At 53.4% G+C, this 13,901-nt stretch overlaps 1 protein-coding gene across 3 annotated transcripts in view; it reads right to left on the bottom strand.

Moving 5' to 3' along the window:
* The window catches only part of DENND2D (DENN domain containing 2D), a 31,394-nt gene extending 17,807 nt beyond the window's left edge, over positions 1–13,587 (bottom strand). For all 3 annotated transcript variants that reach the window (XM_067531467.1, XM_067531465.1, XM_067531464.1), the window contains exons 1-4: positions 13,374–13,587; positions 3,952–4,130; positions 2,518–2,630; positions 1,542–1,611 (exon numbers count right to left, since the gene is read on the bottom strand). In XM_067531467.1, coding sequence (XP_067387568.1) covers positions 1,542–1,611; positions 2,518–2,630; positions 3,952–4,130; positions 13,374–13,443 — 432 coding nt within the window. In that variant the 5' untranslated portion in view covers positions 13,444–13,587. The remainder of the gene's footprint in view (positions 1–1,541; positions 1,612–2,517; positions 2,631–3,951; positions 4,131–13,373) is intronic.
* Positions 13,588–13,901: the final 314 nt, after the last annotated feature.

Below are 13,901 nucleotides of genomic sequence, written 5' to 3'. Positions count from 1 at the left end.
TCTGAGGAACGCAAAGTCAGATGTCAGCAAAACTAGGACCCACTTGGCCTTGTCCTCATCCCAGAGACCTGGTTTAATGATCCCACCCATCCTCCAGCCCAGCTGGTCCTCACCAACTACTTAATAAAATACAAGTCATGAAAATTGCAGAACAAGCTGAAAAAGCAAGGAGTGAGGGGAAGCTGGGGATCAGCCCTGTTCCTCTCCAAACGCAGCTGCAGGAGACGCTCCACCCCAGAAACAGACGCACGTGCATGCTCTTCGAGGCAAAGGAAAGGAGCGCTGGACTCCTGCAGGCCCACAGAGCTCCAGAAAAAAGCCCTGCAGACCGACTAGAGGAACCAATGGGGATGCTACCAGCCCAGCCTGGTGCTGGAATCCCCAGGGATGAGGTGGGGGTTTAAGCAGGTCTGGGAAGGGGCACCAGCAAACGGTAGAGACCATGGAGCACGTGTGTGTGTCAGGAAGGCAGGTGAGGAATTGAAGTGGCAGCTAGCTAAACAAGGCAGGTTTGGGAGAGTGGGGTTCACGGGCTCATGGGGGATAAAGCTGCAGGCAGGAAACATTTTGGCAGGGTCTGGGGTTAGGGGGGCACACTGCAGACACCAGTGCAGAGCTGCCATCCTCCACGCACACCACCTCTGGAGGGCATCACACTTCCTGCAGTCATGTCAGCCTCCCTCGTTCCGAGGGCAGGCAGCTAGTGGTGCAGCTCAGGAGGAAGTCAAACTCTCCTCCGAGGGTGGGATTCGGGGCCGGGGAGGCATCTGGCTCCCGAGTTGCTGTGCTAGGAGGCCGACAATGCGTCGTCTGGCCGAGGCCTTGATTTGTTTGGGGGAAGTGCCGCAGCTGGGTGTGCTAGCACAGACTTGTCCGAACTCCGTGCACAAAGAATCTGCAGCCTGCCAAGGCAATGATCAGCGGTGAGGCCTCAGACAGCCACTGAGCTGGGCCGTCTCCCTGGACGCGATATTATGTATTCCCGACAGGGGGCTTTTTTAGGGTTATTTCAAGGGAACTGAGGCTGGCAACGATTTCAGAGCCCATTAACAGCGCAGTTCCCAGCATGCACTGATCTCTGCTTCACAGCTGAGGCCTAGCGTGCTTCTGCACCACGCTGGGCCTCGGCTAGAGTGAGCAGAAAACGGGCCGGGTAGAGGCAGGGCCTCGTGGGCCCTATGCTTCCTGCCTGCAGAGTTATGCTTCAACATCTAAGCACAAAACTAAAAAAGCTTCGGTGTTTGTAAGACTTGAAAGACTTGAAGAAAAGCTGGAAAACACCACCACCTTTTTCCAGCATTAGGCCGTGTCTGCAACCGCAGCAGGGCTGAGCACAAGCAATTTCCCAGAGATCCAACTCCAGACTGACAGCGCACCCCTGGCTCAGTCTCCTTCTGCAAGCGGCTCCCTGGGACCAGCCCGGCTCAACTCGCACCACTGACGCAACCCAGGGGGATGGAGAAACGCAGCACACCAGTTGGCTGCTCAGGGCGCCAGGGGCCAATGCGAGGACAGATTTATTTAAAGCATGGGATACCCACCAGCAGCCGCCTGCAGTAGCCAATCTTTCTGCTGCCGTCAACATTGGTCAGGACGAAAGAAAAGGTTTCACTGAAAGACAAGAAGAGACGTGTTGTCAGTGCTCCGCTAGGAGTGAGAACCGCAGGAACTTTGTTTGCAGCCACTGAGTGAAGTGGCAAAAGAGGGTGAGGGAAAAGAAAGGGTTAACAGGATCCAGAATCACCAGCATTGCCCGTGATGGCAAATCCTGCCAGCCTAGCCTCCTACCCCGCTTCTGACCAACCCGCTCAACATCTGGCTCCTCCACTTAATTACCAGTTAGGTCCATTGACTCAGACTGTCAGCCCGTGGGGCAGGGACTGGCTTTTTGTTCTGTGTTTGTCCAGCTCCTAGCACAATGGGGGCCTGGCCCACGACGGGGCTTCGAGGCGCTATGGGCTGACAGTGTGGTTAGTGGACAGAGCACCAGATGGGGACTCAGGAGAGCTGGGTTCTATCCCCAGTTCTGCCATCAGCCTGCTGGGTGACCTTGGACAAGTCACAGCTCCCACTCTGGGCCTCTGTTTCCCCATCTGTAAAGTTAGGGTAATGACACTGACCTCCTCTGTAAAGCACCTAGAGAGCTCCTGATAAGAACTAGGTGTTATTGCTACCACAATTAATAACAACTATGGAGAGGAAAAAAATAAATAGACCCCTGAACATCTAGAGGAGAATAACTCAGCCCTGAGCAATATGCAGTTTGGGATTGTGAAGCACTAACCCCTTGCTAGACGAACTTCAAAGGCTGAGAGTCAAGAATGTGAAACCCTGACCAGGAGTGGTTTGATTTTGCAGAAGCCAGGCTGGAATGTTCTGCCTACCCAGACAGTGGAGTGGATTCCTGTGACCCCCAGGCAGTTGGAGGGAATATGAGGATTTGGCTTCCCTTCCCTGCCCCTGCCTGCACCGCTGGCTGCGTGCTGGTACCTTAGCCTGTATCAATCAGGGAGTCACCTGGTGTATTCCGTGAGTGGGGCCCAGTGATTGCCGTCTGGGAAGCAGAACAGAGGGATAGCTTGTAATAGCCTCTCTTCCTCCTCCTTCTGGCCTCTCAGTAAGTTCTCACGCTGCAAATGAAAACGATACTAGAAGTAGAATCACAATAAAAGAGGATCCAGCCCAAGCCACTGCCCAAGGGAAACAAGCCTGGACTCTCCAATCGGGCTTTGTAGATCAGGACTGAGGGGCAGTGGCACAGCAGCACAGGGCCCGAGAAGTAGAGGAGCAGAGACGTGCTGCAGATCAAGATGGAGGTACATATGCTGGCGGGGGGAGGGGAGGAGATACCCAGGACTAGAACATCTGGGGGACCTTAGGGCAGGACTGTGGTGCATTGGCAGAGCAGCGCAGGGCCCCAGGATCAGAAGAACGTGTCACTACCCAGTGCCTTGTCCAACAGCGACTGGTCCCTGATCTCACTAGACCAGTGGCTCTCAACCTTTCCAGACCAGTGTACCCCTTTCCGGAGTCTCATTTGTCTTGCGTACCCCCAAGTTTCTCATCACTTAAAAACGACTTGCTTACAAAATCAGACACAAAAGCACAAAAGCGTGTCACACAGCATGCCATTACTGAAAAAAGGCTCATTTTTACCTGATAATTATAAAATAAATCGACTGGAATATAAATATTGTACTTAACCTTTCAGTGCATAGTAGATAGAGCAGCATAAACAAGTCATTATCTATATGAAATTTTAATCTGTGTTGACCTCACTAGTGCTTTTTATGTAGCCTGTTGTAAAACGAGGCAAAAACCTAGATGCGTTGATGTACCCCCTGCAAGACCTCTGCGTACCCCTGGCTGAGAACCACTGCTCTAGTCTGCCAGGGTGGGCTGGAGAATTCCTCACACTAACAGGCCCACCGCTCCCTGCGGGAGCATAGGTTGTGAGTGAGAAGAGCAACCTAACTGTTGGTAGCAACAGGGCCATATGCAAGGCTCAGATATGCTGGTGCAGTACAGAATAAAGCTTTCCAAGATGAAAATGAGGCACGGTGAGCAGAGATGCAACCTGGAGCGGGTCTGACCCTCCCAAGAGAAGGCGAGAGCCGACCTCCTTCAGCAACACGATTTTCAACGCTTGTCCTGTTTTCCACTTAAAGGTCTCAAGCCCCTGAAATTTCACAGGCCGCATCTCACCCCAGGGAGGATTCTGCTAGGAGGTTTGGTGTGGGTGGGACAGAAGAAAAGAATTGGAGGGTTTAGGGCTCTGACTGAGATCCTGTGCTCAAGAGCCTTTGCACTTCCCATGTTCTGGGCCAGTTTGTCTGCCCAGACTAAGTTAAAACAGCTCAGGGCTGCTGTAATTTATGCTCAGGTTGCCCATTGCCCCGATGATTTTGAGGTGACTTCTAACAAATACATGCACATTCTATTGCTCCTTACCTTTGGGAACTGGTAGATTATCTTGGGTTCGTAATCATTCCCCGATTTCTTCTTTAGCGAAACCACAACGAGGTATTCGAAGAAGAACTGTCCTGGTGAGTAGCAGAAAGGGCTTCGCTCTCCCAGCCTCCCTGAGGACTCGCGTTTGCTTTCTTCAGCTGGTGCATCCCGGTTTCCATCTGTAACCCAAAATGTATGGTGCCTGGTGACAGGGCAGCCAATGGGGTTGCCCTGCCAGCAGAATGAGAGGTAGGAAGACCCATTTCTAAAATTCCCTTGCACGATGGCGCTAGTGATCCAGAATGCCGTGTGGCTCACGCAGCAGAGGGTAATGCACCAGGACCTGCACTGGAAATGGAGAAGGGAGGCAACCAAACAAACAGACTGTGGGCTTGTCTATACTGGAATGTTAATTTGGATTAAGGCAGGGTGTGAATTTAAAGCACAACAGCTATTTCTGAATAACTCCCTGCGTGGATACTCATAGAATATTAGGGTGGGAAGGGATCTCAGGAGGTCATCGAGTCCAATCCCCGGCTCAAAGCAGGACTCTTAATTTGGAATAAAACATTTCTATTCCAGAATATCTTAATCCACTTCCAAAGTGTATTAAGATACAGTAATTCAGAATAAAAAGTGTCCACATAGGGAGTTAATAGAGAAGCTCTCCATTAAAACTTGAGAAGGACTTTTACAAGTCCGTCGAGGGAAAAAGGAAATCCTAGTGGGTATAAAAATTGCTTTGCAGCTTCCGGAAAGCAGAGAGTTGAAAACAGTCACAATATCGAGACTCGTGGGATATTTCTTAAGGTTTCATGAGTCACTCTCAAAATGTCACCTAGAAACCTGGGCCCTCAATGTCACTCAGTCCTTGCATGTTTAACTTCTACAGCTCACCAGAATTACTATAGAACAGGCCGACTGGACAAGGGCAGGGAGGGAAAGCACCTCCTAGCACCAACACAGCAGAGTCCGTGGGTGCAAAGAGTGCCAGAGACCCCACAAATCAGCAAGGGTAATATTCTAAAGACAGAAATGCCCAGGGTGCTCCCGCAGAGGAATCCAGAGACCACTTGTCTGGGGCGCAGGATCTTTCAGCCTTAATTTTGCATTAACACAGTTTTCTCCATTCTGTGTCATGAAGAGAGGCCACGGCTATTGCAAAACAGAAAGCCGTGGAATACTCAGTAATTTGCCAGTGGTCTCCCATTCTGGAACTAACCATGCCGAGACCTACTTAGCACTTTATACTAGGCAGTCAGGCCCCTTCTCACCCCTAAGACACTGTGTGGACACAGAAAGCAGCTGTTCAACAAATGCAACATACACCAACTCCTATAATGTATTCATCCCAGGATGCACTTGGCCACCCCCGTTATCATTTGGATAGTGCCCTTAACTTTGGCGTTTTATTGCCAGCTGCACAGGTGACACATGGCTACATTAGAGGGTTATCGGAGCAGGGCAGGGTTGCTAGTCAGAGCTCACCCCGAGTCCAAGCTCCATCAGAACAGAAGTAATAACCACAAGTTGCATCACACAGGGGCGAGGCCATTGGGAGGATCAGCAAAGCACATGGAGCAAATGCACTTTAGGGCACCAAGAAAGAGGACCCAAAACAATGGGGTTGTATTTACTGTAGTCTGTCTATTCTACTCTGTGCAGTTAGGGAGAGGGTCATCGTTCCAGCCCAGGTACTAGGCTGATTTGCTTTGCTCCAGTGGCACAGTTCCCCTAAAGCTGGTATAGCCAGACCGGGGGGGGAAAAAGGGGGAACATCAGGCAGTGCACAGCACAGGTGCAACAGTTCCTACAACACCCTTGTGCCCTAGGGCAGGCACAGGGAGAGGGGGCATAGCCCGCCCGCTCCTATGCTCCAGGGATTTCAGACTGCCGTGATAGCCCCATAGGGCCACTAGAAGTTATGCCAGGTGAGTGGCCTGGTGCACAGCTGATCCAGGATCCCAAGGATAAAACTACATAAGAATGAGTTCCAGAGGGGTAGCCATCTTAATCTGTTTTTAGCAAAACAACGATTGTCCTGTGGCTCCTTAAAGACTAACAAATGTATTTGAGCATAAGCTTTCGTGGGCAGAAATCCACTTCGTCAGATGCAACTTATGCCCAAATACATTTGTTAGTCTTTAAGGTGCCGCAGGACTCGTGTTCTACATAAGAACGTTCAGGTTGCAAAGTGAGACAACCAAGAGCCAAGAGACGCCTGAGCTAACACCTCCCCTTGGGCACAAGCGTTATGATCCCACATTTCATGACAAGACCACACACTATCCCTTCTGCGGACCCCAGCCTCGTTCACTGCCCAGATTGGACATTGCTCAGCGACAGCCAGAAACCCACACCGAAGACTTCCACCAACTGCAGCGGGAGCTGGACCGGGCCCTAAACAAGGCAACACTGACAGCGGTGAAGAAGAAGGGTACCCACAGGCCATTTCCTGTTTGTCAACCAGATGTTTAATATCTAGGTTTATCTTCACTTCAAACGAGAGCATCCCTGCCTCATTCACTGCAACCGGTGCCCCCAAGATCCAGTTTTGCTCAGTTACACTGGTGCCAATGTGGGGGTAAATCCAGCGAGACAGATCACTCCAGATTCACACTATGGTCACCTCAAACTGCTCGGGGTAGGAAAATGCGGGGACTCCCCAGGACGTTTGCCCCATCCAAGCTGCTCAGTCAGTTTCAAACACTCACAGGATCGGGGAAGGCTGGGCTGTGATTATTATGTATTATTTATATGACAATAACGCCTAGGAGCCCCAGTCACGGAGCAGGATGCCACTGTGCTAGGCACTGTACAAACACAGGACAAAGAGATGGTCCCTGCCCAAGGGGCTTACAATCTATGACATGAGGATTGTACTACACACCACACATACAAGGGAGCCAAGTTAGGGTTTCATAAACAATTTTAATGTCAACATTTCCTGGCTTCCAAGTGCTTCACCTGGGCCACCTTCTCACAGTTTTCCCTGTGGAATGATATAGTTCGCTGACCTCCCATCGCACACTTCACCCAAGCATCTCAAAGCACCGCACTAATGTTAATAAAGCCTCGCACGCCTATTAGTCAGGAGATCCCCAGTTCGGTTACTGATTCAGCAAAGCACTTAAGCACATGCTAGGGACCCCACAGAGGAAGAGGAGGCGGGAGATGGCGAACGGCCCATCCGGAGGGAGGTGGAACACCCTCAGGCCTGACTCGGTGACTTGTCCAAGGTCACTCAGAAAGTTGGTGGCATCACCAGGACAAGTCCCCAGTTCTCCTCAGTCCCAAACCCCTGCTCTAACCGCTAGATCAGAGCGCCTTCCCTGCTGTAAGTTCTCCTGCGAGGCCCGATGTATTAATTCAGAAGGAATAAATGGGCCAAAGTGTTAAAAGAACCCAGTCACTGTCCAACGTTAACCAGGTTTGGGGTTTGATATACAGAGACCCCAGCCTGCTTAGTACCATGGCAAAACACACCATTAAACAGCCTTTTTACTTTGTATTAAAAATACAGAAAAGAAGGAAAAACAGTTAAAGCCTTTGAAATGTGAAGTGTTAAGTAAGGCTTTTATTTTAACAAACATCCCTTGTTCCCTTTCCCTTTAGCTGCAGAGTTTTAGAAGGAAAAGCATCTTGTCGGACAGTCTCTTTGATTAGTTGTTCTCAACAAGGGGTACGTGTACCCTGCAGAATACGCAGAGGTCTTCCAGGGGTACATCCACTCATCTAGATATTTGCCTAGTTTTACAACAGACTACACAAAAAGCACTAGCGAAGTCAGGACAAACTAAAATTTCATACAGACAATGACCTGTTTATGCTGCTCTGTGTGCTATACACTGAAATGCAAGTACAATATTTCTATTCCAGTGCCGGCCTGTTCCTATCCAAACTGTAAGTAGCATTGGGTGGATGGGAACCTTGGATACAGACAGCACTGTAACACCTGGGCTGGATGTCTCCTCCTTCCACAGCACTCCGATGGCAAAGGGACAAATACGGGCCAGGATTGCAGAAGGGCCCCTCTGCCTTGCACTCCCTGTGGTGGCATCCATCTTATTTTAAGCAAGCACTACATCCCGACTTGGACAAAGCAGCTATAGGGCAACCTTGGCCTCCAAATTTGAGGCCATCATTACAAACATACATTGTTCCCTCAGCTTCGGGCCAGGACCAGATGACGTGGAAGTGGAGTCTTTTGATCTAATGGAGGCGCTGTTCCTCTCTGACCAGCTATGGGCGTGGGGGTGGAGGGGCTACGAGGACTGGGTGCATGGAGGGGAGGGCTGGGCACTGTGAAGCCCTTTCTTCTCTGTCCAGAGCACAAGGTCTTGGCAGCCAGGCTGGCCTCCTCCCTTTTCCTTTGAGGGTGGGCTCTCAGAAGATGGGGTGTGTCTAACGGGCCAGTGACAACCACCTTCCTCTCCTCCAGTCAGAGGAGGCCCAAAGGCGCAGCGCCCTCCTTGTCGGCTGGCATCAGCCTGCTCCTATTACCCACACGCTGGGCATGCACTCTGAAGAGAGCAGTGTGCGTTCCTTAGCTGGCTCTTTGACCTGATATTGTCACTGAGATGCTGGGGCCTGTTCCAAACCCCACATTAGCACAGTCCCCCTGTTGTCCCAGGCACAGCCAGGGCCACCCCGCAAGGATGCCCATTATCAGCAGCAAGTCAGCTTTGAAACTAGTTTCTCCCTCCTTTCCCGGTCCTCCTTCCTCCTTTCCTTCTCACCCTGCCCACTCTTGTTCCTTGTGAGCTTGACTCCGGTCCAACCTTTAGTCATGTGATTCCTGGGTTCTTCCCAGTGCCCAGTTTTTCAGCTGCCTTTATTCCCCATCACTGCATGTGCCCGTTGCGAATGGCCCCTCTGTGCTGTCTCTGACCCCTGCGCCTCCATTCTCCAGCGTACTGACACAGAGCAGATTGTGTGGGTGAAGGGAAGGGACCCCTTGCGGCAGCCAGCCAGCCTCATCCCTTTACTTCTTTAACTCCAGCCAGTGAAAGATGCTGGAAACAGACAGCCTCTCCTTATTCTCAGCACAGTTGCACCTCAGGCAGTATCGCCCCCATAATGCCCCCTGCCAGCTGTGACCATGGGTAGCAGGGTCCCCTCGAAGAAGAGAGGGGAGATCCATTTCCAAATTCCAAGGAAACATGACATAATCCCCTGGACATCATTTGCTCTGCGGTTTTGCACCATGGTCTTCACCACACAGACTCAACGCTTTTGAAGTTCACTCGGAAGAGAAATCCCCACACAAGGCAGCTGACACGGGAGAGGAAAAATCAAACAGATTTGAACCGACGAGCAGTGCACGCAGATGTGCACGTGGGAAAGAGAATGCAGGGGCGTGCCCCAGGATTGGCCCTGCAGTGCAAATACCAAACCTGTTTGCCTTAGGCAGTTGGCCAGACGGATCTTGGCAGCATTACAGGTAATACGCTCACACCCCAGTGCTGTATGGCAGGCCTGCACTCCCCTGCATGGGCATGGAAGGCACAGCTGCTAAGCGACTTTACCACGGAGCGGAACTGTGGTCAGGTGCTGCTGCTCCATCCTCAGAAAAGAGCCACACGGTCCCCCCTGCTCAGAATGATGCTAGAATCATGTGTGTCCTTTACTGGAAGAGATTAGATTTGCCAGGTGCAGGGTGAGGCTGGGCTCCTCCTGGATGGTACACAGGTTTTTCTCACAGTACTGACGGAAGCTGGGACAGCAGCATTGTCAGGCATAACTGAGAGCACAGCAAGTGGAGGAAGATTTTCATGCCAGTTCCTGTGTAAAGCAGCTGTGGGAGGTAGCGGCTGTGGTCAAAAGGTGGCCCTGCCTGTTGGAGTGCACCCTCTGTCAAAAGGTCACCCTCAGCAAAGCAGCCGCAGCTAAAAGCAGGATCTGGTTTCTACCGTACTCACAGAATTCAGATATTAGCCTCTGAGTTCCAATCATATGGCTGCCGCATGGGGAAAGAAAGCCTGATTGGGCCCCAGCTAGCTCACGTCTGGGGAACCAATGCAGGACTGCTCAAGGCTCTATGTCATGGATGCAAAACCATGCTCTGAAGTGTCCCTAGCCTCTGTTTGCCAGGAGCTGGGAATGGGCGACAGGATGGATCACTTGATGATGACCTGTTCTGTTCATTCCCTCTGAAGCACCTGGCATTGGCCACTGTCGGAAGACAGGACACTGGGCTAGATAGACCACTGGTCTGACCCAGTCTGGCCATTCTTATGTTCTAGTGCTTTGCCTGGTCTAGGCTTCAAATCACTCCCACAACAGGGCTTCCCATATGGACAGGCTCAAGAAGCCACCTGTCTGAATCTCTCAACCAGATCCCAAGTGAGCAGGCAATCATTATTTGTTCCCTTCTGAAATCCTGACGCTCCTGACACAACATTGATTAGGTGCCACTGGAAATAGCACACAGCACCAACAGCACTTCTAGTGGCTGTCCGCGTGGTAAATGCGGCCGAGATTTTGTAATTGTTTAGTGGGATAGTCATCTTAACGAGCTACAAGTAGCACTGTGTCCACTCAGCAGCCTGGCAGTCAGAAAAGCCACCTGAGTTTATCCAGACCTTCCACACCAACTGGGTTTGTACCAGTGCATCCTGGGAAAATCTAGGCCTCTATCCCATAGTGCCTCAGCAGGAGACAGAGTGCCCAGAGGTTCTGCGCTCTAGGATGTCCCACCGCACAGAGAGATGGGAAGAAGGAAACTAGGCCATATTGGCTACACAGATCTGGTTCCGGGTCCCATGCACACAGAAGAAGAAGAGTGCACAACTCCGGCAAAGGGCACATGGTTCTTGCCATGGGTATATTCCAGTGGGGTGGTGGGAAAGAACTGGAGAATGGCAATAAGCCCCATTACAAGAGCCTAGGAAGAGCCAGCCGTCCCAAGAACTGGTTACAAACTCAGACCTATTGCGAGGACCTTGAACTCCAAAGCGCTTTCACAAACAGGAACCAATCAACTCCAAACCATGGGGCAGGGCTTCTGAGTCATGAAGGGAGGATCTCGGCTTCTGCAACGAATGTTTAATGCCGCTGGCTACATCCCCTCATTCCCCCAACCCTCAGGTAAGGTCACCCAACGTGCTGCCCACACCCCAGCAACTGCTGGAGGCTGCCCTGCCGGTTTGGTTCGGAAGTGGCTGGTGAGGTGAGAAGCGAGTTCACACTGATGGTGAATCAGCTGGACTTGGTCCCCATCTGTTTGTGGTGGGGGACGGGGGGAGCAGGTGTTCCCTTTCTGAGGTACGGGTGAGCACGGCAGTGGTTCTGATGGGTCTCTCCATCCGTGATGGGCGATGATATGAATGGCGGGGGAGGACACAGGCCTGGCTGGTGAAGGCTGGGTATGAGGGGGGTGAATCAGAGGAGGGACAGGCAGGTGGCTAGTTTGACCATCTCGGGAGGAGGGGACTGGGCTCCAAACGCCTTCCCACTAGGGGAAATCTGTCTGTTTGCTGGGTGAGCAGGGACTGGGAGCAAAGAAAGAGGAGCTGCAGCTCCGGAACCCAAAACAGGTGGAGCTGATTTCCTCCTCTTCTTCCTGCTGCAGGGTGGCACAACCCACCGGGGAGAGGGTGGGGGATGGAGATGCCCCTGAGGCCTCGTGTACACACTGAAATGGCGCTGCTTTCACCAAATTGGTTTCTGAATTGAGCGAGTTAAGTTCAACGCAATTTCTCTGCATACACCCTGCGCGTATCCCCCTTCGGCTTCTCGCAGCACTGTGAGGGGGCGCAGAGGGGACACTTTCCATCCTGTCTACATGAAAAAAGAACTGGGAACCATTCTCAGGCTGACTCCAGCTCAACAAGGCTGTTCCCGCTGTGATAACATCAGACCCTGAAGCACAGAATTACTTTAATCTTCTCCTATTTGCATAAAACGTTCCATTTCTCTGGCTGCTTTTGTGGTGCAGCAGAGTTCTGTTTCATGCTCTGTTTGCAACGTGCAGACACCCACCTGCCCCAGCCGAGAGGAAATGGGCTTTGTTTTTCTACAGCTCTACAGACATTTGACAAGTATCAACCCAAAACCAGCCTCCGCAGAAATGCCAAAGGCCTTGCAGCTCCAGGCCCACACAGTACAAAAGCGATGGGCATGCAGATCGCTGGAGTGGTGGCCCCTTGGCTCCACTCCGCTCTGGGTGCCACATGGCAAGCGCCAGATGACAGAAAAAGGGCCCAACCAGCGCTGCTCCTCTAATGAGGCGATACCCAGCTTTGCCACCACTTCTATCAATCATGGCATTTGAATTCAGCCATTGCCCAGCCCAAGGTGTCTGGGACACTAAAAGCACCCGGTAAATGGTCTCTCTTGTCGCCCAGTCCAGAGACCAGTGAACATTGCCAGGTCCATTATCTTATAATTAGCAAATCCCAGTTTTCCAATGCGGGTCAGAATGTTTTCCCCACACTGCAATTCCAACCGGATTTTAGGGCCCACCAGACCAAGACAGGGCCAGGAGTTAGGGCTGGGACGCAGGACAATGCATCCTGAGTGGCTGTCTCTCTCTGTGCCTCAGTTTCCCACCAGTAAGACGCCGATAGTGGCACTTCCCTACCTCACAGAACAAATCCATGACAGACTGTGCCAGGCTCAGATTCTCCCGCAATGGGAGGCAGGTAAGGCCCCCGGATTGGAATTCTCTCCCCTGTTGAATAGCTTTATCCCAGCCGCACTTCAACGGTGTAAAGCCAGAACTAACCGGCGCGGCCAGAACGTCCATTGCCGCTGCACCCCGGGCGGTCACCGCCACCCCCGCAGGGGTGTGAGATTCGGGACGGCAAGGCAGGGCGCTGCAGCTGAGCCGTGAATGACCCGAGCACGGCAGACTGGGCCAGAGGAGTGAGCGAGTTTGTGCGAGCCGCCTGCCCGACCCACATCGCGCCGGGAGCCAAAGCCAGCCGATTTCAAAGCATGTTCCTTCGGCAGAGCAGAGCCCAACAAAGCCCCCCCCTCCACCCCCCCGCGCAGCGTCACAGTCACAGCACAAGTGGGCCCGATCCTGCCCTGCCCGCTCGGCGTGGGTTGGGGCCAGCGCTGCACCTGGGCTGCCTCCCGCCTTCCAGCGCCGAGTGCCGGGAATCCCAGCGCCGCAGGAAAGTCCCGGACTCCCGGATCCGACGAGCACCCACCCAGCCAGGCGCCTGGGACTTAGGGGGATGGGGACGGCGCCGTCACGGGGGAGGGGGCCGCAGCGATGGGGCAGAGACCCGCAGCCATGGGGCAGAGACCCAGGGCCGAGGGGGAGGGGGCCGCAGCCATGGGGCAGGGTGGGGGGGCCGCAGCCATAGGGCAGCAGCAAACCGGGTCCGGATTGGGACCAGAGGCAGGAGTCCCGCGGTGGGGCTGGGCTCGGGGGTGGGGGGTCCACCTGCCCCCCCTCCGCGGCCGCTCACCTCTCCGCTGCCGCGCCGATCTGCGCCGCACGCTGTTTCGGAAGAAGCTGACGATCCCGGTCCCGGCCATGCCGGCTCCGAATCCGCTCCGCTTCTCACCTCCGCGGCGCTGCACGGACGGCAGCCGCTGCCCTGTGTGACGCCGCGCGGCGGGGGACGGATCTCTCCCTCTGCAGCCCGGAGCAGGCACCGCACCGGCGCTTCCGCCTGCCAGTGCCTGCCTGCCTGCCCGGCGTTTTCACTTTCGGTGTGGGGCGGAGGGATCACGCCACCGCACACCTAGGGGGGAGCGGAGCCCTGACGCGGGGTGGGGGGAGCTGCACACCTGGGCGGACCCTGATGGCCGTGGGGAGCGGTCTATCTGGAGGGATGGGATGCAGAGGGAGAGCCCCGAGGGGTGGGGGAGAAGCTGGCTGCACACCTGTGGATGAGGGGAAAGCCCTGACCCAGGGGGCTGGAGCTTGTGATCCAGGTACCTGTATTGGCAACACAGTCTACCAGTCTGTACCCAGGGAGGGCTGGGTCTTG

Source organism: Emydura macquarii, unplaced genomic scaffold (genome assembly GCF_026122565.2).
Source record: "Emydura macquarii macquarii isolate MOO-44397 ecotype Brisbane River unplaced genomic scaffold, CSIRO-AGI_Emac_v2 contig_3220, whole genome shotgun sequence".
NCBI classification, from domain to species: domain Eukaryota; kingdom Metazoa; phylum Chordata; order Testudines; family Chelidae; genus Emydura; species Emydura macquarii.
This window is presented reverse-complemented; position numbering and strand designations above follow the sequence as displayed.